Raw genomic sequence first — 23,476 nt, 5'->3', positions numbered from 1 at the left:
GAGATGGGATTGTAAAGTGAATTTGGCTCTGGAGAAATCTAAATTGTGCCACGCTGTATACAGACAGGGCACGAAGCTGTAAAAGAGCTGATGCTGTTCCTAAACTTGAGTGCACCAGTGAAGCTGGAGGATGTGATGTAGTAGGATATCTGAATATATGGTGACTGACCATTCCTGCCTGAGGTCCAGGTCCGGTGATATGAGGAAAACTCATCTCCCTCCACTCAGGGATATGCACATAATGCTTTCTAGTGTTCAGTTCACTTAAGTCTCACATAAGACTGTTTGCGCTACCATCCCCACAGCCTGGGACTTACACAGAAACTGTTAGTTTCTGTGATTTAGGAGAACCTCAAAAGAAAAGGGAAGTGTGTTTTGCAGAACAGAGGCAGCTTTCCACCCATGCTGCTGTCTAAATCACACATTGTAAAGGACCCATTGAACACCACTCTGCTTGTTGTGTAGGTGACTTGAGGGTTCAGGATCCTACAGATATGTTTCTGTTTAGTACAAGGTGCCTTAGGACTTTTGACTGCTTAACCCATTACAAAGGCTCTCAGACTTTTCATGCGATCTAGACTATGGAAGAGAGCCTGACTAGGATCCATGACAACTGCATGAACCATCCTGCCTACCATCCATGGTTACTTACCATCCCAGGGGCAATTGCTACCAGTTACTTTGCTGGGATTAGTGTCTAGGTAAGCAAGGTAGCAGTAGCTAACTTCCCCCTCCTTAATAGGAGAGCCAGCATCCTAGAGCAGACAGCTCTCTGAACCATCCCTCCACCCCTGCCCTCAGAAAGCACCCCTTTTAATTCAAGTAGTTTTCACATACATGGGAGGAGACCCTATTTCAATGACCTGCCCAGTACATTAAAAGCATATTATAGAAACCCCAACAAGGAGACTATATAGGAGTCAAGTAGTTTCAATCCACTCTCAGCAGGAATAAACTCCCCTTGGCCAACAGTTATTCACAACCCCTTGTCCTCCCCTTCCGGTGTTGTGCCTCTTGCATGTGTTCTCACTCCAGTTTAGACTGTAAACTCCTGGGGCAGCTTCTAGAGCCCAATTTAGCCCTGGGGCGCTCCAGGAAGAGGGCACACACAGTTTGAAAAAATAAAACGGCATTTTAAAAAGTTTAACACATTTATTTAAAATACAATTTATAAAATGTTTTTCTGCATACTTAGGAGCACTTCCATGGGGAGACAGACAGCTGTGTGTCCTGTAGCAGATGCACACAGCTTTGCACTTACCACCTGAATACACACACATGCGTGCACACGCATACACACACACAGATAACCATAAAGTGCCCCTAAGAACACACACAAAAAACCCTATAAACATGTATTAGAACAAGAGCTCTAGCCCCTCTGTAAACAGGGCCTTTGACTTATCCCAACACTGATTTCTGGACAGGATCACTGACCTACTGTCCACCTGGAAGAGGGGGCCTAGTGGCAGGTTTCTCCAGGAACGTTGCCCCCCCCCCGCCCGCAGGTTGGAAGCATCCTGACTGACCACGCTATAAGGATGAATAAGCTGGAGAGGGGTGCTCTGGTTAGCTCCCCCCACATAATCTTATATTAGTTATGTGAGGTTGATGCTGGAGGACCTGATTTTGTCCTATGAGCAGCTAGCAAGGATGTCAGACCCCTGATATACAGGTACCAGGTGGTAGAAAAGGGATACTGTTGTCCTAACATTGGCAAGATATCAGAAGCTACATCAGGAGGCTTTTGCCAGCAGCTGGCCAGCCAAAGTAATAGCTATTTTAATTATTGATTAAGGAAAGGCGTGGTGACTACACAGTTATCGCAAATGTCTTTCCCCATCCTCTTCTACCCTCCCCCATCCAGCTACTCTTCCCATCAGTTTCTCCTTGCTGCCATGAGGGAAAGATGTTTCCTGTGAAGCAGCTGCTGGCGGCTTGTACAGGTGCTCATGCAGCACATTCCAAGCCCTACCTGAGAGGAAGTTAGGTAAACATCAGATTACAGTCTTATAAAACCACAAGGACTTGAGCCCAACTGCAGGCCTAATGGGACATCTGTACACCTGTGCCCACCTCTCTGATTACAGCAGCGTAAAAAAAAAAATTATAATCCTTTAACAAGCATTCCAAGGGCTCACTTGATTTAGGGAATCGCAGGAGGGCAGGACAGAAAAGAAATTCAGTTAAAAGATCAACGTTCTAGTAGATTTCATCTTTTGTACACAGGTAGTTTATTTTACCAGTTGTTTGCTGTATTTCTGTACACATCTTGGTTTACTGTATGGGAATCTCCCATACAACTCACTTTAGGCAGAGGTTCTGTACAGCTGCTTCCTTTCAGGCAAAAGAAGATGGGTTCAGGTGCCCAATATTCAACCTATTAAGCACAAACAGTGGCCCATGTCATATTGCACCTGTACAGAATACATCCTCCAAAAAACCAACTGTGTGGAAAGGCAGCTTCTGGAAACACAGTGAAGCAGACTAGCCCACGGTCCTTTTAGGTGAAGGGATGATCTAAATCCTTCTTGGCCTCTGGCTGCTGTCACAGAAAGATGGTCTGTTTCTATGCCACACATGCTGTCTACAGTAACAGGTCCTATCAACATGCTGAGACATCTCTACTACTGGAGTCTTTCCAGCATACAAGATACATTCTTGTTGCCCCAGCAGAAGGAAGCTTTAGTGTTCATCTAATCCCTTGAGACAATTAATATTAAGAGTTGATCAGCTTCCTTGTTGTCTAATATACAGTTAGACAATGCAACACAATAGTATAGGGCACAGGAGAAGCAATGGAGTAGCTATATTTGACAGCTTGCAACAGCTGATTTGGTGGTACCTTAAAATTCTCTTCCATGGCCAGGACCCCTTCCTCAGACCCCTTTCTTTTTTGGGGGCTGGAGGACAGAGCTTAGCAGAAAGCCATTTGTTACCACCAATGCATGAAAACAGGGATTTTTTTTCCAAACTTTATTGAACATGGTTTGTTCCCGATGTCTATGATTTCTAGAAGTAAATGCATCAAGTACAGCACTGGAATTGTACCATAAGCCATCGGTCCATCACAAGCCACTTAGGGTTCAAACCTCTGGAGCAGTGGTTGCCCAGCCTCCTGCCATACGTCAGCCTTCCAACAAGCACATGCTGCACAGAGCCAGGCTCGTTACCATGCACTAACCGGAGTGGACCAGTACAGTATTGAACTAGTCTATTCCTAGCTTGTAAACCTAGATGCAACAGAGCCCTGTTCCTTCACCCTGCTTTCTCTGCTGGAAGCAGCAGGTGTCTCCATGGGATCTGTCGACATTCCCTTCTCCCCAAATACAAGAAATGTATTACTAAGTTTTTCCTCAAGCCAGCAGAAAACTAGCCAAGCTTATGACAGGTGCAGTAAGCGAACTAGGCCACTGGACTCCACTGGCTTCTGGGGCCAAGGCAATTAGAAAGCCCAGGTACCTGGAAGTCCCCTTCCATTTGCTTGGCAGCAGTGGAGATACAGAACGAGAAGCTAAGCTTGCCAAATCCTAGCCATTATATTGTGGAAATTCCTAGAAACTCCTTTTTTAGAACACTATCAACTACCTCTCTCAATTAAAACAAACTAAACAGTTAAAACCCTTCCCATGCACTTGGTTTAAAGTTGATCTGATTTACAAACAAAAAACAAAGATTCTTTGAAACAGAACTCGCTCAGAAGTGAGAGAGACAACATGCACATGTGGGGAGGCTTCCCATTCCTCTTTTAAATCCCAGGCTAATGAGTATGATAAACATTATTGCTGGCGCTAGCTTCAACTGAAGTGGCACACACGACTCTGCACCTGTTCAGAGTCCTTAACGTACCCCCCTTCCTTTTACAGTGACTTGGGACAGCCCTCGTCGGTGTGCCAATCACAGTGGGTGGAGCAGGGGGTCACAGTGCATGGGGTTCAAGGTCACAGTGGGCAGAGCAAAGGGATCACAGTGCAAGTAAACCAGGTAGTTCCCTCTGCTCAAGTCCATTTGTCCACCACGGCAGTGCAACCCGTGGCAGCTGACCCTGCTTTTGACAGCGTGATCTCTTGCCCATATCTATCTGCGTTGTTTGAAGCCTTGTGAACCATCAGGACCCAGTGGTTGCCGTATCACATTATTGGGCTGCCTGGAATCTTCTGGCTGGGAGATCCTTGTTGGCCTGCAGGAAAGAAATCAGTCTTAAAAAGAAGAAATACATCTACCTCCCCCATGCAATTCCAACTAAGACGGGGAAGAGTCCATCAGTGGAAAGTCACCGCCATGGTGAAAATGCTGCTGTACTCTGCAGGATCTCACAGGCAATTGAGAATTGACTAGTGCTCCATTTCCCCAAGCCCTGCTCTTCGGCAGCCAAAACTCAGGTAACTTCAAAGTCCAAGTTCCTACCCTACCCGAGCGGAATCATCCTGCTCTGGTTTTATTACCAACCCCTTTGTTCACTGATGTTCTTTAGGAACATTTATCATTTCTGTCTTTTGTCAGAAAGCCATTCCAGTGATGCACCTTTTCCCACCCCACGCACACCTTTTCTTTTTTTAAACTGAAGTCCTTTGGTCTTTGGAAAGAGTGGCTGCTGGTCTGTTCAAACAGGACTCCAGTTTAAGTTGACCCCCCCTCCAAGGTTATGTTTAGTTGGAGAATACACTGGGAAAGGACTACAGAGCCAATTAGATGTCGATCAGAAGGCAGGGCAGAACATGCAATATGGGGTGGGAAAGTGCCTCTGGAGCAACTGGTCTGTCCCTTTCTAATCTCCAATCAGTGATAAAGCAGCATGGCTGTGGGGGGGGGGGATGTAAATTCAGCTTGTTCCACACCATTTGAGTGAGGCTAGCCAGCTCAGCTTGATAGTCACAGACAAGACTCTCAACTCGGTAGCCCCCTTGCTTGGGGAAACAGTCACATTTTGTTGAAAGGTTATGCTCCCTGTGTAGACAGACAGACACTGATCTGTGCAGAATTATTTCTAATCCTTTTGTTTTACTATTAAAGACATTTGTATGAAACATGGCAAGTCCTTCCTTGCAGAGTCAACCTGCTCCTGCTGCCTAGTCCCCTGGTTATGTCAGAGAAGGTTTTGTCCTCGATGAAGGTGTTTAAAAGCCCACAATCTGTATCTAAACACCTTTGCTTCCAATAAGCATTTGCTTTCATTTCTATGCATTTGAGCTATACCGTGTCACATTTGCTAACAGCATGCCCCCACCTCTCCGTGGGCTTTAGGTATGTAACATATTAGGTATCAGCCTGGCTCCTCTTCCCTCTGGAGGACTATCATCTATAGGATGGCATTTGCTGAAGGACTTCCTACAGGGGTTAGTTCAGGGATGCGGCTAGAATTGCCATTAAGCCCCAGCCATTCTCACCTGTCTAGAATGGGTTTCTCCTGTTCCTCTTCTGGGCTTGCGCTGCCCAGAATTCGTTTTCTGGCTTCTGCGTATTCTGCTTCTCTCTGTGCCAGAGACTTTACTGGAAAAGCTGGTCTGCTCACAGAGTTGGGGTTACTAAGCACACCGTTAGTTGTGGGCCTCTTTAAGATCCTGATCTGTGGAGGAGGACCTGAGGGAAGGCTGTCGTCCTGAATGACAATCGGCACTTTAGGAGGAGATTTTGATTTTCTGCTGTTTAAGAAAAGACACAAACATTTAATTAGTATCTATATCCCACTGACAGAAAGCGTTAACTGCTGGGAGCGGGAGCCCTGCCAGACGGATACCGTCTTCATGACTAGGAGGTGTCTTGCAACAATTAAAGACCTTGTTATAATTGCAACTCAGATACTGTAGTAGAGAGCATCCTTATTTGAGATTTGCCCACTCAAGTCAAACGTGTGGAAGGGCAGAAGATAGACCTGGTGCTTTGGTTCCTCTCCTTTAAAAAAAAAAGAAAAGGGGGGATGGGGAGAAGAAGAAAAGGAGGGGTGCTAGGACACAGACCAGAGAATCTCACTTTCAACTGGGTGGGATGATGAATTAGAGTTTTTTGTTACCAGTTTCAATCTTAAAAATTAAAAGCCCAAAGTTTCTGAGTTGGGGTGTCCCAAGTTAGCTTGTAAATTCTTTGAGGCAGGAAGTATTCTATAGTTTTGTGAGGCATCTGGCCCATTCCTGAGTGCTAAAAACCCATAGCACCTACATTTGAACATGTAGGAAGGAAAATATACTTAAGTTATCTCAGAATTTCCTACAGCATGCATCAGCATTTGATATTCTCTCTCCAGCTCCACCCACCTTCCTTTCTGGAATTATGTCCCCACAACCCCCCTTCAGATTTTTGGTACAGTCCCTCTCCCACCTAAAATCACAACAAAACAATTCTGTTAGCTTAGGCATTTGCCCTTATTGAGCCACCAGAAAACTGAACCAAAGACTGACACTCATCACAAGTTTAGATTTTTATTTTTTTTTTGGTTTGTGGGGGAGAAAGAGAGGTGGGGAGGGGAGGTAGAGCAAGCAGGAAGATAGAAACCTAATTCACATCACTGAGAACAGTGACAAGTCATAGAATCACAGAATATCAGGGTTGGAAGGGACCTCAGGAGGCCATCTAGTCCAACCCCCTGCTCAAAGCAGGACCAATCCCCAATTAAATCATCCCAGCCAGGGCTTTGTCAAGCCTGACCTTAAAAACTTCCAAGGAAGGAGATTCTACCACCTCCCTAGGTAACACATTCCAGTGTTTCACCACCCTCCTAGTGAAAAAGTTTTTCCTAATATCCAACCTAAACCTCCCCCGCTGCAACTTGAGACCATTACTCCTTGTCCTGTCATCTTCTACCACTGAGAATAGTCTAGAACCATCCTCTTTGGAACCACCTCTCAGGTAGTTGAAAGCAGCTATCAAATCCCCCCTCATTCTTCTCTTCTGCAGACTAAACAATCCCAGTTCCCTCAGCCTCTCCTCATAACTCATGTGTTCCAGACCTCTAATCATTTTTGTTGCCCTTTGCTGGACTCTCTCCAATTTTTCCACATCCTTCTTGTAGTGTGGGGCCCAAAACTGGACACAGTACTCCAGATGAGGCCTCACCAATGTCAAATAGAGGGGAACGATCATATCCCCCGATCTGCTCGCTATGCCCCTACTTATACATCCCAAAATGCCATTGGCCTTCTTGGCAACAAGGGCACACTGTTGACTCATATCCAGCTTCTCGTCCATTGTCACCCCTAGGTCCTTTTCCGCAGAACTGCTGCCTAGCCATTCGGTCCCTAGTCTGTAGCGGTGCATTGGATTCTTCCACTTATCCTTGTTGAACCCTGCACTTATCCTTGTTGAACCTCATCAGATTTCTTTTGGCCCAATCCTCCAATTTGTCTAGGTCCCTCTGTATCCTGCCCTCCAGCGTATCTACCACTCCTCCTAGTTTAGTATCATCCGCAAATTTGCTGAGAGTGCAATCCACACCACCCTCCAGATCATTTATGAAGATATTGAACAAAACCAGCCCCAGGACTGAACCTTGAGGCACTCCACTTGATACCGGCTGCCATCTAGACATGGAGCCATTGATCACAACCTGTTGAACTCGACAATCTAGCCAACTTTCTACCCACCTTATAATGCATTCATCCAGCCCATACTTCCTTAACTTGCTGGCAAGAATACTGTGGGAGACAGTGTCAAAAGCTTTGCTAAAGTCAAGAAACAATACGTCCACTGCTTTCCCTTCATCCACAGAACCAGTAGTGATAGGTTTGTGGCAGCACAGGATGATGTAACCCACCCAAGCCAGAATACAGGCACAAAAGTCTCACTGACAGAGCACAGCAGGTCAAAAAAGAGTTGGTACATGAAGGGGTTACTTGGCTTTCACCAATTTCTTCATTCTATTTCAGTTTTGGTTTTTTGTTTGTTTTTTAAATGGCTTCCCTATAGGCGTGGCTATATCTGCTCTTGAATACGCTACTTCAGGGATCAAATTATCCCCAATGATCTTTCAGCTACACTGCTATGGATTAGAGGTGCCACAAAGTGACATATTACTTAATACAAGCTCCCCATTTCTTAGCTCAAATTGGAAGTTAGTTACATCAAATTTAGTGGGTATCTAATGCAATTTACCCTCCTTTGCCAACTCTCTGAACCTGCAAGTGTCCAACTCCAGGCAGGGGAGCCTAGAACAAGGGTGTTTCAGACCAACAGATCACCATTACCTTTCCTTTTGTGTAATCTTCAGTTTCTTTTCCAACCGTCTATCTATTTCCTGTAAGGGATATGAGAAACACAGTGTGAAACCTCTCCCCTTTTATAGAGAATTTACAGATTCTACTTGAGGACACTTGTAATTTCTTTAGTCTCACTTTTTCCATTACAACAATACTCTTACTTGCTTGCAAATCACACACAGAAAGATACCAATCTGAAAAAAAAAATCCAAACCCTTATATGAAAGGGTCATGTACATTTTCCTGTATTCGTTGGTATTAGCAGTAGGAGAACAGCAAAGCATTAAAGATAGTTTGGGACCCATACTAATGGCTTTTTAAAAAGTTTGATGGTGATAGAGTGGCAGTTCATCTCATCGGAACAGCACCTTTGATCCCAAGGATTCCCCAAGCACTTAAGCGACCACTGAAGCTTCCTCTGGGGTGAAATGTGACTGTTTAACAATCAGAGTAACATTAAACAGTTTCACATATTATACACTCCATTGAGGAAGAGGAAAAGGAAAATATACCTGAGTGTCTCTGGTACAGTTACACTGGAACAGACCACTGGGGTAGCTGCTGCTCCTTGATTCAGTCATGCAGGTGGTAACTAGCAGGGCTCAAGGAAGTGTATACCGCTGGCTCAGCTTGCTGTCCTCCGCCCATTTGCTAGCTTACAAAGCTATTATATGAACTCAACTCATAACCAGAACCATAGTGAAAGCTTGCTCCTAAGGAGAGAGGCTGTCTGCATTGCCATCACGAGCCATTATCAGGTTGGAAGCTATGTGGCCTACAGCCATCCATTCAGCTACATGTGGTTTGCGTAGCAATTCCCCACTATACTAAGAACAGGGAAGGGATGCAAATGCTAAGTCACTGACAACCCTACTTGGTTCTATACAAGTATGGTTTTACTATTGGTTGTGTGGTTCTAGGGCCACCAGCCTGAGAAACCTGTAGCCAAAAGCTCAAGTGACTATGCTGAAATTGGTAAAAGTACTACCAGATGGCAGCTTCATAATGTTCCACTGAGTTGTGTGTTCAAGAAGCCACAGCGGTCTGGGTGGAGCAAACTTTGATTTTAACTGGAAAAGGGCAATGAATGGTTTGGTAGGTTTTTCAATTGCAAAACCAAACCAAAGTTAAGCCATTTGACTATGACAATGACATAGTTCTAGGCACCTACAGCCTCTTTCGACGTCATAAAGACTCCCAATATTGTCAGAAAAGTTAGCATCAAGTTGCAATGCTACACAGACGGTTGAGGGTGTATGCATAAATAAAGCATATCAGAAGCTGCCTACTTCTGACCACCTGCAAGAACAGAAAGACTGGCTGGGAACTGGAAGTGGAGATGCAGCCATCTTGGCTGGGAGCTAGAAGTCTCCTGTACTGGCTGGTGCTGAATCTGAGGATCAAATCAAGGTGAAGGAGCTGCCTTATATGTCTGCACAAGTCCAAAAGAGGTTAATTTCCTGCTATAGAAAAGAGCATTTAAAAAAAAAAAAAAGCGTTGTGAAAGCCAAGTGCTTAACTACCCTCACCCCAGGTAGTAGACAACTGGAAGGATGCTTCCTCAAACATCTCATTAACAACTCTGTTATTTGGGAGTAGGATGGGGAAAGAGCAGCATCTCAACCAGCTTAAGAGTTCCATGCTTTTAATTTACAGTGCTATTTCAGTTACTTTGAACACTACACAGTGACCAAGCTTCAAAATCAGTCTTGTGTCCAAAACATCCAAGCCAATCGTGTCCCACAACTCCTTTAAACAGGAGCTGAATTTGATAATCCCCTTCTGGGGAACATGGAAGACTAGACTCCTTGTTACACTCAACATGCAGCCAGCAATAGGGAACAGATACCTGGCAGGATAGCATAGAGAAAGGGTGTTACAGGTTTCAAAGTAGCCCTATGGAAATACAATTGGAAGCTACAAAAAAAGCGAAGGGCTTACTGTAAGCACATGAAGCTTTACAAGGAGTCGAGCTGGAAAGCCTACTTTGGTTTCTCTTACATGTCTGACATGAGAGCATGACTGGGCTGAACCCTTTACAGAGTACTGACTCTTGGGGGGGAGGAGGGAGGCAAAAACACCTGTGTTTTGGGGAACATCACTCATTACAGCTCCTAAATCTCTACTTGCCAAATGACACATCAAATATTTGCCTGATGCATTTATACCTAGTGGCAACTTACAGTAGCCAGTACCATTTCACAATCTTAAATAAGAGAAAAACTAACCCGTGTTTTCTCACACAAGTACTGTCTTTAAGCTGCATCACATCACATCTTAGAAACGAGTCCCATTCTCCAATAAGATCACTCTCTAGATATCAAAAACTTAAGATAGAGGCACCTTTGCTTTGCACCAGCAGAGATTCATTGGCATTTTGCCAGGTGTCTAAAGGCTTCAACCAATTTGCACATGTTCCAGGGAGAGATTAAAAAAATACAACAAAGCCATACTATTTGCTTGAGGGTTTTGCTTCCTTGACAGGAATCATAGAATATCAGGGTTGGAAGGGACCTCAGGAGGTCATCTAGTCCAACCCCCTGCTCAAAAGCAGGACCCATCCCCAATTAAATCATCCCAGCCAGGGCTTTGTCAAGCCTGACCTTAAAAACTTCTAAGGAAGGAGATTCCACCACCTCCCTAGGCAATGCATTCCAGTGTTTCACCACCCTCCTAGTGAAAAAGTTTTTCCTAATATCCAACCTAAACCTCTCCCACTGCAACTTGAGACCATTACTCCTTGTCCTGTCCTCTTCCACCACTGAGAATAGTCTAGAACCATCCTCTCTGGAACTACCTCTCAGGTAGTTGAAAGCAGCTATCAAATCCCCCCTCATTCTTCTCTTCTGCAGACTAAACAATCCCAGCTCCCTCAGCCTCTCCTCATAACTCATGTGTTCCAGACCCCTAATCATTTTTGTTGCCCTTCGCTGGACTCTCTCCAATTTATACACATCCTTCTTGTAGTGTGGGGCCCAAAACTGGACACAGTACTCCAGATGAGGCCTCACCAATGTCGAATAGAGGGGGACGATCACATCCCTCGATCTGCTCGCTATGCCCCTACTTATACATCCCAAAATGCCATTGGCCTTCTTGGCAACAAGGGCACACTGCTGGCTCATATCCAGCTTCTCGTCCACTGTCACCCCTAGGTCCTTTTCCGCAGAACTGCTGCCTAGCCATTCGGTCCCTAGTCTGTAGCTGTGCATTGGGTTCTTCCGTCCTAAGTGCAGGACCCTGCACTTATCCTTATTGAACCTCATCAGATTTCTTTTGGCCCAATCCTCCAATTTGTCTAGGTCCCTCTGTATCCTATCCCTGCCCTCCAGCGTATCTACCACTCCTCCCTGTTTAGTATCATCCGCAAATTTGCTGAGAGTGCAATCCACACCATCCTCTAGATCATTTATGAAGATATTGAACAAAACCGGCCCCAGGACCGACCCCTGGTGCACTCCACTTGACACCGGCTGCCAACTAGACATGGAGCCATTGATCACTACCCATTGAGCCCGACAATCTAGCCAGCTTTCTACCCACCTTATAGTGCATGCATCCAGCCCATACTTCCTTAACTTGCTGACAAGAATACTGTGGGAGACCGTGTCAAAAGCTTTGCTAAAGTCAAGAAACAATACATCCACTGCTTTCCCTTCATCCACAGAACCAGTAATCTCATCATAGAAGGCGATTAGATTAGTCAGGCATGACTAATTCCCTTGGTGAATCCATGCTGGCTGTTCCTGATCACTTTCCTCTCATGTAAGTGCTTCAGGATTGATTCTTTGAGGACCTGCTCCATGATTTTTCCGGGGACTGAAGTGAGGCTTACTGGCCTGTAGTTCCCAGGATCCTCCTTCTTCCCTTTTTTAAAGTTTGGCACTACATTAGCCTTTTTCCAGTCATCCGGGACTTCCCCCGTTCGCCACGAGTTTTCAAAGATAATGGCCAAAGATAATGGAGCAGAAATTGCTTTTCCAAATCAATCAGTAATAAAAGTCTGGGACTGTTCAGCTGTCAATACCCTGCAGTCACACAAAGAGGGGGCTATGGACCACGTTTTAGAACCTCACAGGCGGTTTTCATGGCACACATATTAAATTTTATTTTTTATAGCAGAGCATTCAGAGTATTCCGAAATCTCATTTTGGTGATGCTGGAGGGCTCCCACCTCCATAAACTCTCATTCCCTCCCTCCCCACCCTTTACTTTCTCTATCACCATCCTCAGAGAGCTAGTGCCAGAAACTTCCCCTTTCAGTCAAGTCAATTCAAGAGTTAAAAGCCACCTCTCTTGTAAAATTATTATGGTTTTCACATCAGATTCTTTTCTGCACATGTAAAGATCACTTCCTTGCTTCCTTGGATGCACTTGGAATGAGAGTCAAGGGGCTTGTCTACATGGTGAGTGAATGGACCACAAGCCAGAATGTGAACTTAGAGCACATGAGTTTCACACACACTAACATTGCTTGTGTGCACGTCTACAGTGCACTAGCAGTTCCTTAGTGTGCTATGAAACCGAGTACATCAAAGCTCAGTAAGGAACTTTTAGTGAGCTGTAGCAGCATCCGCATGGGACATTAACGTATGTTAAACTAGTGTGCTCTAGGTTCACAATGTGGCTTGCACTATACTAACTTGCTAGGTAGGCAAACCTAACATCACAATCCCTCTTAACTTTCTTCCGATCAAACCCCTAATTACAATCATACTAACAACTGTAAGTTGCTCCTGACAATTTCTCTCATTTCCTTGGCTAGAACAGCCTCACAATCAGAGCAGAGTTGAGATGAAAGAATATCCTGGTCATGCCACAAATCATTGTAATTAGAACGACTGGGTACTCTTCCAAGAGGACATACTTCCCATCTTCACCCTATTCCAATTACACAAACACTTTGTGATCACACATGGGGGGAGGGATAGCTCAGTGGTTTGAGCATTGGCATGCTAAACCCAGGGTTGAGAGTTCAATCCCTGAGGGGGCCATTGAGGGATCGGGGGCAAAAATTGGGGATTGGTCCTGCTTTGAGCAGGAGGTTGGACTAGATGACCTCCTGGGGTCCCTTCCAACCCTGATATTCTATGATCCAATATTGCTGTCACATACTAGATCCAGCCCACGCAGTTCTTCCTAATAGCCCATGTCAGCAGCGACCCCACACCATCTTATCCTTCTTGTGCCACCCAAGTCCTCAGTCAGTTGGTCACATGAATCCAAGTGGGAGCAATTTTTGTGTGTGGGGAAGATACCACATGAGAAATAGGAAACAATACTACATCTCAACAATCTTCCCATTGGACAGGCAAGACCCCCATTTTTTCGTTTCAAAATAATCTATCAGTTTTGTCAGGGTGCCCTTTTAGACTAAGAATGCCTGGGGTAATCCACGAAGGATGACACTGCAAAGGGAATGAGTGTATTGGAGGAAAGGTGCACACACATCTATGGTCCAGCTGAGTACTCTGGATCTTCAGCAACTGATTAGTCTTGCTTAGTCAACATGGCATGTATAGTCATTTAACAAACCCCTATGATTTGGAGGCATAGCAGTTGCTCTAACTCAGATTTGAAATGGTTGGTCACAGAAATCATATGCCAAATGTCTTAACAAAATAGACTATAAGATTCCAAAGTGTCCTCACAAATAGCTGGCATTGTAGCCTACCAAAAGTCATAGTCAGTGGACTATATACAGTTGTACTCAGCTTAAGTGGTTCTACCATATATTTTCATTACATCAAGATTTAGTACAACAGAACTGAACACAGTAGAAGAACCTATATAGAGCTGCTCTCTCCCACCATCCCTCCTATTACTGTGTTCTATTTCTTTCCTTCTCATGACTCCTTGCAGTGTAATTCCTTGGTCAATTTCAGGACTCCTCACTGGTCCACTTCTAAAGCATGATATGGCAGCACAGAATCAGCTTTTCCCTACTGTTACCACCCTCACACCCTCTCCCAAAGAAGGTTTCCTTGTTACACCCATGATCCAAATAATCCCGACCGCCACCCATGTTGGGGTTCTAACGCCAGTCAGACACCCACTATGAACAGCAACAGACAATTGAGAGCTTCCAATTATGTTTAAAACTCCCGTGGCTAGCGCCCACCAAGGGGTTTACCAAGACATTTTGTAATTCATGTGTATTTATGCAGAGATACTGTATTAATCATATATTTTCTCTTGAAACAAACATTGTTACCTCACACTCTTGAGCTCTATTTGAGATTGTTTTTTTATTAGGTGTTGCTATATTTTGCACTCATGGTAAGAAGAGTCAAGTTACAGTTTGCAGAATGTTACCTATTCAAATTATGTTGCCACCTTACTGGACAGTGTCCCTTAACGGGTCAGCAAAAAAAGGTGGGATATTAGTGACCTCTCTTCCACACGTCTAGCAGTCCATAACATTGCATGCATTTAGGGCTTGAAAAGTTGATGCACCTCACAAACTTTGGTCTCAACACTTTGAAACTGAAACAAGATCACTTTAGGGGCTCCCAGCAGTCCTGTTTTTGTCAGTTGATTCTCAACCAACTTCAGCTACTATCCTCACATGCTGCACTGTGTCACTGAGCTATGCAGATAACATGTTAAAATTAGGGTCTGATTTATGACTCTTGAGTGCCAGAAGCACTACAGCAACTGAAAGGCACGAGCTTACAGGAGAGACAATCAGACTTACTATTAGAAAATATCATGCAGCGCACACACTCATTAGTTGGGTTGGTCACACTGCATGAGAGCTATGTTTATCTTTTGAGATTATTGGATTCTGTTATGGGAGGATACCTCCTCTTCACAATTCCCTGTATACCAGGTTTACATTAACAATAGCTAAGAAAGTCCATTTTACATTCCCCTTTTTCCCCTGCAAAGGGATCTATGAATAGATTACTAAATTTAGTAAAAGAATTCCTATATGCTGTTTTTATCTCAGTCATTTTTTAAGACTCAAGAGAATCCAACAGAAAGCACAGTGTTTTGCTTATCCTTTGATATTAAAAGCCTGTTGTGGACGGGGGCTAACAGAAGCTATATATTTATCATGAAGTAGGTCTTTAATATCAAAATCTCCATCCATCTGCATTAGAGACAAATGCTATAAATATCAAGACCTAACGAAAAGTAATCTGTCGCATCCACCAAGAACAAAAGGCAAACCTACCACAATCACTGTCTATAGTCACTTATCCTGATTGAGAATTCCATTAATAGAGGACTAGTGTTCTGCAGCATGCATTAGAACATGTAGATGAAGGGCATCCATCTCCAAGGCAACCCAGAGATGCACATTCCAGACATCTTTTGGTTGGAGTCTGCATCCACAGTTCAGTACAGAGCTAGACGCCACACCAGGTAGGCATGGTTCTCCAATTTGTGGGGAAGTGGTGGAAAGGGAGAAGAGCAAGAATTAGCGTATCACGAATAGCCAAATTTGAGGTGGAGTCCCCACCTAGTTCTCCTGTTCCCAAGAGACTAAAATAGTGAGTGAAGGAAATTCCCTGAAGTTCCCCAGTGGCAGAATTTCTGGAAATGTGCAAATAGTGATAATTTGCCTTATTTCTCAAGATTTTTCTATATATGGACAATGTTTACACTTCAGATGTACTGGTATTTCTCCTATGTCTCCTGCATAGGCTATAATTTTTTTTAATGTTAAAATTAGTGCTTCATCAAATAGAGGAGTCTCATTTATGTCTGAAAAAACAAAGTTAATGCCCAAGGTTACTGGAACTGAAAGTAAACAGTTATCTATTTTTTTCCAGTTAGTTTACTTTGTGAATTGCGTATTACTGTCCTACTATTTCTCCTGCATAGTCAATTTCTCCCTTGCTGAGAATGAACAAGGGAACAGAAAAAATCCAGGCAATATTCTCATAAAACGATTCACTTTCTGAAAGAGAATTTTTTTTTAAGTTGCTCTTTAAGAATAAGCTTGAACAGCATTTTCTGTCACTTTAAGGAACAGTAAGGGAAGAAGTCTAGTGAACTGAAAACACAAGATTGGAGTTATTTTGTGGAAAATCAAGAGAAAATGTGTGGTGGAGCAGGCTGTAATGGCCACCAAGGAGAGAAGTTATGTTTGGAAGTTATGATTCTGAACAGCAGCCATGCCCCTTTCTGTACTTTGTACAAATTACCACTGAACACAAAAAAAAACCCCTAAATCCTGCTCACTTTACTCGAGCAATCCCATTTGAGAGTGAATAGGCTTTAGGAGTTGAATCCTTCAGCAGTGATGTTAAACAAGGTCCTTTCTACTTATTTGTAAGGATGCAGTTAAAGCTCCTACGGCATTTTATGAAGCGTAGGGGGATAACTCTGAGGACCTGGCTAGAATTCCCTTACTTAGTGAGAACAGGTTTTAAAATGTTCAAGGTTGCATGAGCCATTGCCGAGTGCATAATGCAGCCATTCAACCACTAATATCCAACTCATTGCTTCATAAGGTGCTTTGGGATATGCTTGAGTACAAAAGGCATTAGATACAACTAATTCTAAGATATGTCTAGTTTGTTTCCCCATTAATTTCTCTTCTCAGAAATGTTTCATTAATTAATGGAACAATAATTAATTTTCTAGGGTACTCCCATTAAATCCTGGCTGTAGTTTGTAGTCAGTGCAAGGTTCTCAGTCAAGACTATTTTCAGCTTCACTGGGGCTTAGGTTTTCTGAAGGTAGCCAATTCTTAGCAGCAGCCTGTGCAGTTAGACAACTGGGAAACAGCAAGTACCACAGTTGTTCTGCAAGACTACATTAAATCCTAAGCAGTGACTTACAAACTTGTGTTCTGCGGCTTCAGAACAGCTAAATATTTTGATGAGATATAAAAGCCTTTAAATAGTATTTCACAAATTCCTTTGTAATCCTTGAAATCAAAACTCATCCTTGTACCTCATACATTTTAAACCTCGTCAACCTCCTCAGCCTTCAACTTTACCCTGAAGCCATATTTGTATGATTCTTTGTTCACACATTAAAATCCCATTGTGTTCCACTGAATTCAATGGATAGTTCTTTTATGACAAGAGGACAATGCTGATTAGCAGTCACAGGGTCAGACTCCATAACTCTGAAATAACATTTCCCCTTAGCTGTTGTGCTTTGATCACATTTCAGGTCAATTAGAGTTTACTGCAACAGGCTGGGAAAGATCCTAAAGTAAATTCCATATTAATATAGGGAGGCAGCGTGATTTAGTGGCTGAAGCAAGGAATTGGGAGTCAGAAGACTTGAGCTCTGACTGCTACTTACATGCCTCTGCTAACCCATTTCACAGTGCTATGAGACCCACGAGTGAAAGGTAGAATACACAGCAAATGCACAGACAATAAAAGTGCAGATCAGAAGTACAATCACTACTCTGCTCAATCGCTCTTATATATCACCTGGCTGCTAAGAATTTAGAAAAACTAAACTGTCTGCTCCCCATAGCACACCAGGGTGCAAGATGCATCCTAGCCAAGTGGCCAGGGTTCAAAGTCAATTTAAACTTAGACTTTGAACTACACCAGGCTCAGTTTTAAGCTTCCACAAAGAGCCATTAGAATTAATATTTTAGCACTACTCCTTGGAAGAAGAAGCCACAGCACCATCAGCTGAACAGTACTACTATGATACGAGATGGTTGAGCAAATCTGAATTTATCCCTCCCACTGCTTCCATAAGAGATGTTACCAATAAGTTGGCTTATTAAGTTGTTAAATCTGAAGCCACAGTTTGAGAATGGAAACAAGTTTCCAAAGAACAAAAAACTATCCTTAGGTTACTATCAGTTTCTTTGCAGGTAACAGTGACGTAACACCTTGGGGAAAGAGCAGCACAGCCGTACTGGAAATGGCTGTTGGTAAGACGCACCGAAAGGGTTACATCAACGTTTCTGTCTTTTATATGAAGATTCAACAGCTATTTTTAAAAGGACAAATTGGAATCAGTCGCTTCACTGCAGGTCTGTACCAAGTAATTGGAATTTGGCTTTCAGTACAGAGTCAGTTTTACGTAAAGATCAGAATTACATCAACGGCGAAAGCGGTGAAGAATACTATTGTCACTAACCTCTCTGTTTATGAACAGAAACACAGGCGCGCCAACTCCTTCTAGCCTGTAAGCAATGGCAGCTTTTCCTTCCTACCAAGTTCAAGTAATAGTGGTGAGTTCTAGTAAAAGATGCTAAATTGTACGTCTGGTATACCATGTATCCTAACTAAATGTTATGCATGGATTATTTTTATAGACACGCAGGCTTTCCTTCTGCCCTGTACTTTTAAACACCAACATTGTACTGAAGAGTAAAAAATGAAAGGTTAAATTCCATACAGCATCTGTCAGAGTATTTGGCTCATGAACTCTGAAGCTGGAGGAACATATTTGTTGCTGTACTGGTCTTCAAAGACGACGGCCAAAGAGATCATCAGGATTTTATAAATAACCATTAGTCAGGCCCAACTTACAGCTGCAGTTACCTTCACTCAGATTAGTAAACGAACAGTATACTCTGGGAGACTTCTGGCTGGGTGAAAACAAGCTAACGCTGTATCAATACAAACCTATTTCTGTCTTGAGGTACTGATATAGTGCATAATTTGCAAAATACCATTGATGAACAGTTGATCAAACCAACATAAAGCAGGCAAATTAGAGCTCAGGCTGATATACCATTGGCTCCAAATGACCCCTTTTCTCCATACTCCCCATACACTTATAAGGCGGACATTCTAGCCTTGAAGTAGTCTCCAGCTTGAAGTCTATTCAGATTCAAAAAAACAGATTAAAAATGGTTCCAGGTGCTACACCTACCTTTAGGCCCTCAGCTAATTTTTGTTATTTTACAATTACTTTTGAAAAATGTTACTCCCTATAGCTGTACAGAGGAACTCTCACAAACAGGACACTTAAGTTATGTTAGTGGTTAGGATGCTAGGCTTGGACTTGGGGGAAGATGTGCATTTGATTCCCTGCTCTGCCACAGACCGTGGACAAGTCACTACACATCTTTCCATGGCTCAGTTTCCCCATCTGTAAGATGGGAACAAGCAGTATTTTCCCTACCTCCTGGGTGTGTTATGAGGATAACTACATTAAACATTGTGATTGTTCAGATACTACAGGAATGGGGGCCTTAGACAGAAATGCACAAAGTAAACCAACTGAAAAACATGTGTTTACTCTAGTCGCTCTGTTATAGTCATCTTAGGTGTTACTTGCAACAAGATTCAGAATAGAGATTTAAATTGATCTCTCTTTTAATTCTCAAATTCTTGATTTTTATTAGTTTAAAGGTGACCAGCAAAGAAAAGAGTTGGATTTATGCCTGATTTGCCTAAAAGTTTTTTTTCTGTTTTCCTTGACGTAAGAAATTAAAGTCTTGTCTGCCCGGGAAAACTCTGGGTATATTTACACTGCCATTGGCAGTATGATTGCAGCACATGTAGACACACCCAAGCTACCTTTAATCTACCTAGCTAAGGTACCAATACCAGTGAAGCCATAGCAGCATGAGCACGTGCCCAGACTCCCTGGCAGGCTTGTATTAGGGCAGCTAGCCTGACGCTGCTACAGCTGCATTGCTGTTGGTGCCCAAGATTAAAGCTACTTTGGGTAGGTCTATACACTGCGGTGCAGACATACCTTCTGATGACAAGACGTCACAAGAATTGAGAGGGAAAGGCCATTTCCAGACAGCGTGTTTGAAACTCTGACTCCTGGGCAACAAACAACTTTTTGAAGTTTCACCAACTCATTCTTTCAGTTCAGCTGTGAGAGCACACAGTACATGTTTTCAGACATCTAGGAATTCCTCCAGCAAAACCAGGGAATACCAGACTAGATATTCCTGATATTTTAAGAGTATCAGCCAAGACACAACTTTCGGGACAAGCTGCAGCAAAAGGGAATACAAAAGCCCAATTCTTTAAAAATCCTTCATACATCATTTTCCCCACACACATTTATTATTACTTAGGAGATAAAAATAAAATATATATGCAAATAAGTCTACAAGTTCTATATTGCCCAACTGACAGAGTACCAACTAATGAGTCAATCTTTTGTAAAGGTATAATTAACAGGTAGGTATTCATTAAATTGTCCATAGGGACACTATTAAAAGTCATGTTTATTTTATTTTATTTTTTTGCTGGTTACTAATACCTTACACTGATCATATGTTTAAAAAGACATTTACTTTTCACAGTTTATTTTTTGCACCATATTCATCTTCACAAATGACTAGAATAATCAGTGTAACTATCTAGCTCTCCTGCACTAAGAGCAATGCTGCAATGTTGCACTAAGTATACTGTAGAGGCATGTATAAATTCAAGTGAAACTTTTCATATGAAGTCTTAAAACCCACAAAGAAAGATTTATATTATTTTTCAGGGTTGTTTTTTTTTAAATAAAAAAGAAGAGGGTTTGTTTTTTAAAAAACTAAGCCCAAATTTCAGGCCTACACTACTCAGGAGTTCCTATTTAAACAACTGAGATATTTTAATATTTACGCATACATTTTTAAAGGAATACCATTTACAGAATGGCTTACACATTTTTCCAAACCCACTCCTGTCTTACATGCCATGGTAGAATATGAACTACCTACAGTTAAGTACTTAACCTGTTTTGCTTCACCTGCCCATAGTGCTTCTCCAGATGGAAATTGACAAGCAGTTGTGCTCCACTGGGTAAGCTCTACATGTCATAGTCATTGGGGTTGCTCTACGCCGAACAAAGTTTCGGTGAAGGAGAGAGAGAGGAGAAACAATGACCTATCAGCAACAGATGATCAGGTCAGTTCATGGGCTCTTGCACATAGCTGTTCCCTCATGGTTCTAGTAGCAGAGTGATTCCACTAAGGCAGCTCTCAAATTTTACAGCCTTATAGCAGTTACAACAGTTTACATGAAGAGTAAGCATGTCTATCTATAGCTGCCTTTAGAATGGCAAGTGTTTTATCCTTTGTGAAGAGTCACACTGTCTGCTTTTACCATCTCATCTCATCTCCCCCACCACTCCCTGTATGTATCCTGTTCCTCTTTTCCTGTGGGATCTCTCTCCACCACTGGTGGCCCTGGTCTCACTGTCAGCTCCTAGAGTCTCCAACTGGTGGCTGGCATCTCCAATCTGAGGGTAGCTCCTGTTTCCTCTCCTATGTAGCAGCAGCCTCTATAGGAGGTAGCTAGGTTTGCTCCTTCTTCCAACTGCTGTTACAGGCATCAAGAGACTGGACAACTGTAGAAGCAGCTGCAAGTATGGAGGAGTTAGCACCATGTGGTCAGTCTGCTCTCCATTGAGCAGTATGAATACTACTGCACTGAGGATTACAGCAGTTTCCCCCTGTTGGACCCACTGGGAAAACACTTTAAGGAGGACCACCACTTGAGATGAGATTTTCCTGTAAGAGAAGTTTAGAAACAACTACTAAGGGTATAGACTGGGGGGGGGACGGACACAGAGGGAAAGTGGGTGGAAGCCTAGAATTCCTACATTCCTTCAAGTCATTGGTCTTGGCCAGAATCATCAACAGCCCTCCAGACAAGTTATGTACCTTCATGGAACATTTTAACGAGATGGGGAATTAACACCAATGTTCTAGACAAATTCTAATAGCAATGATGATCACAGCATTGACAGACTGCATAATTGTTTCACTGGCAAACACTATCACTCCACTCCTGGCTTATTTAGCTTAATGGCTTTCAAACAAATTGTAACCCAACATCCTTTAACAGAGAAAAAAACAGTTTTACCCAAATAATGATAGTGAGAAATGAATTAATAAGTGTAAACAAGGAAGTAGAGAGACATTTGTCCAAGACCAAATTCTATCTTCTCACACTTTAAAAGCTTACTGTTATTTAGCTTGTCCACTCTCTGAAAAGGGAAGATGCTAGGGCACATCTCACAAGAATACTAATTCCCCTTCCCGCACCATGCAGCTGTGTGCACCATACAGGTTACCCACCTACACTACCACTCAAATGATGACCGCATTTCAGTGGTGCTGTACGTAACACAACTTTGGGATTCTTCAGAATGAAAAACACAATAGATATGTAAGTTATTGATCTGGCTATTGAAGATCAAAAATGGGTGATTGATATTTGAAGTGAAACAAAGGGAATACTTGGTAATACTAAAAGCAGGCACATTCTTGTCTTAAAAAAAAAAGTATAGAGAGGAATCATGCTTCTTGTCAGCCTCTGGTTAGAGATACCAGCTCTTTAGTTAGTGAATTTAATGTTGCACGTTTGACAGAATCAAGTACCAATTACCTTACCAGCCACATCACCCGCAGCAGGTGATGAGCCAGAGCCCACCCAACATCACGACACTTTGCAAGTCTCACTGCGTCTCTCTAAAGCGAGATTTCATCTGAATCTTTCACGAGAGCGGGCGAGTGAGCTGCAAAACTTTCAGCACCTTCCCTGTGGTTGCTTTGTTTCAAGCTACCTTTGGAGGTAGGAAATCCTGACTCTAAGCCACAGCCAGAACTCTATTATTCAGCCGGCGATGAAGATCTCGCCCAGAGGCCCTCATTCATCGCCACATAATCCAGACACATTTCTTGGGGGGGAGCGATGGAGTTTAAACGCAGTGAGAGGCACGTGCGAGTCCAGCCCCAAGCCCCAGACCCGACCCAGCCCCCCAAGGAGAGCTGGGGCCCGGCCAGCCGGAGACACAATCCTGCCCCCGTGGACCCACGCGGGCCAGCAGCTGCCTGTCCCGCCGGGCCGGGCGGGGGCGATGAGGGCGGGGCAGACAGGCCCCAGCAGGAATGGGGACACGGTCCCTTTAAGAGGCCTAGCAGGCGCTCAGGGACCCGGGCTCTTCGCTGCCGCCCGGCGGAGACCACCCAGGCGGGGCCCCCTGGCCAAGCCGCGCGGCCTCGCCCGCGCTCCCCCGCGCGCGCGGCTGGGCCCGAGCCGGGGCCCTTCCTCACCCCGCTGTCGGCCGCCTCCTCCCAGCTCTCAGCGACCTCCTCATCTTCCATTTTAAGTCTCCGCCGCCGCCGCCAGGCCAGCCCGCCCCCGCGCATGCGCCCTGCCCGCGCCAGCGATCGGCGCGGCCGCAGCCTCAGCACATGCGCGCCGTGAGCCGACCTCGGCCCCCTTTCTGCACGTGCGCGCTCCTGCAGCCCCACGGACATGCGCACTGCACAGCCCGCCGCCTGGCTGAGTGAGTTGAGGCGTGGACACACCTGTCCCCCCGGCCCCCAACCCGTGGACACACCTGCCCCCCCCCCGACTCCCCATCCACGGGCAGCCGGGCGATGA

At 43.9% G+C, this 23,476-nt stretch overlaps 1 protein-coding gene across 1 annotated transcript; it reads right to left on the bottom strand.

Annotated features, from left to right (window-relative positions):
* Positions 1 to 1,132: 1,132 nt before the first annotated feature.
* SZRD1 (SUZ RNA binding domain containing 1) lies at positions 1,133 to 23,255 on the bottom strand. Its single transcript, XM_084651557.1, has 4 exons — positions 23,143 to 23,255; positions 8,178 to 8,227; positions 5,388 to 5,642; positions 1,133 to 4,180 (listed from the first exon to the last, which is right to left on the bottom strand). Exons 1-4 carry the CDS (start codon positions 23,236 to 23,238, stop codon positions 4,078 to 4,080), a joined length of 504 nt encoding a protein of 167 aa, XP_084507683.1. The 5' UTR covers positions 23,239 to 23,255; the 3' UTR covers positions 1,133 to 4,077.
* Positions 23,256 to 23,476: the final 221 nt, after the last annotated feature.

This window comes from Lepidochelys olivacea (assembly GCF_965140295.1).
Source record: "Lepidochelys olivacea isolate rLepOli2 genome assembly, chromosome: 18".
NCBI classification, from domain to species: Eukaryota; Metazoa; Chordata; order Testudines; family Cheloniidae; genus Lepidochelys; species Lepidochelys olivacea.
Note: the sequence above shows the minus strand (reverse complement) of the source record. Positions and strands in the feature narration are given on the sequence as shown.

What these genes read in the sequence shown, in the direction of transcription:
- SZRD1 (XM_084651557.1), bottom strand. Translation starts at nt 23,238, where the DNA reads ATGCGCGGGGGCGGGCTGGCCTGGCGGCGGCGGCGGAGACTTAAAATG. An exon ending in AGGAGGCGGCCGACAGCGGG is followed by an intron (nt 8,228 to 23,142) that starts GTGAGGAAGGGC and finishes TATCCCTTACAG; the next exon opens with GAAATAGATAGACGGTTGGA. An exon ending in AAGATTACACAAAAGGAAAG is followed by an intron (nt 5,643 to 8,177) that starts GTAATGGTGATC and finishes TTTCTTAAACAG; the next exon opens with CAGAAAATCAAAATCTCCTC.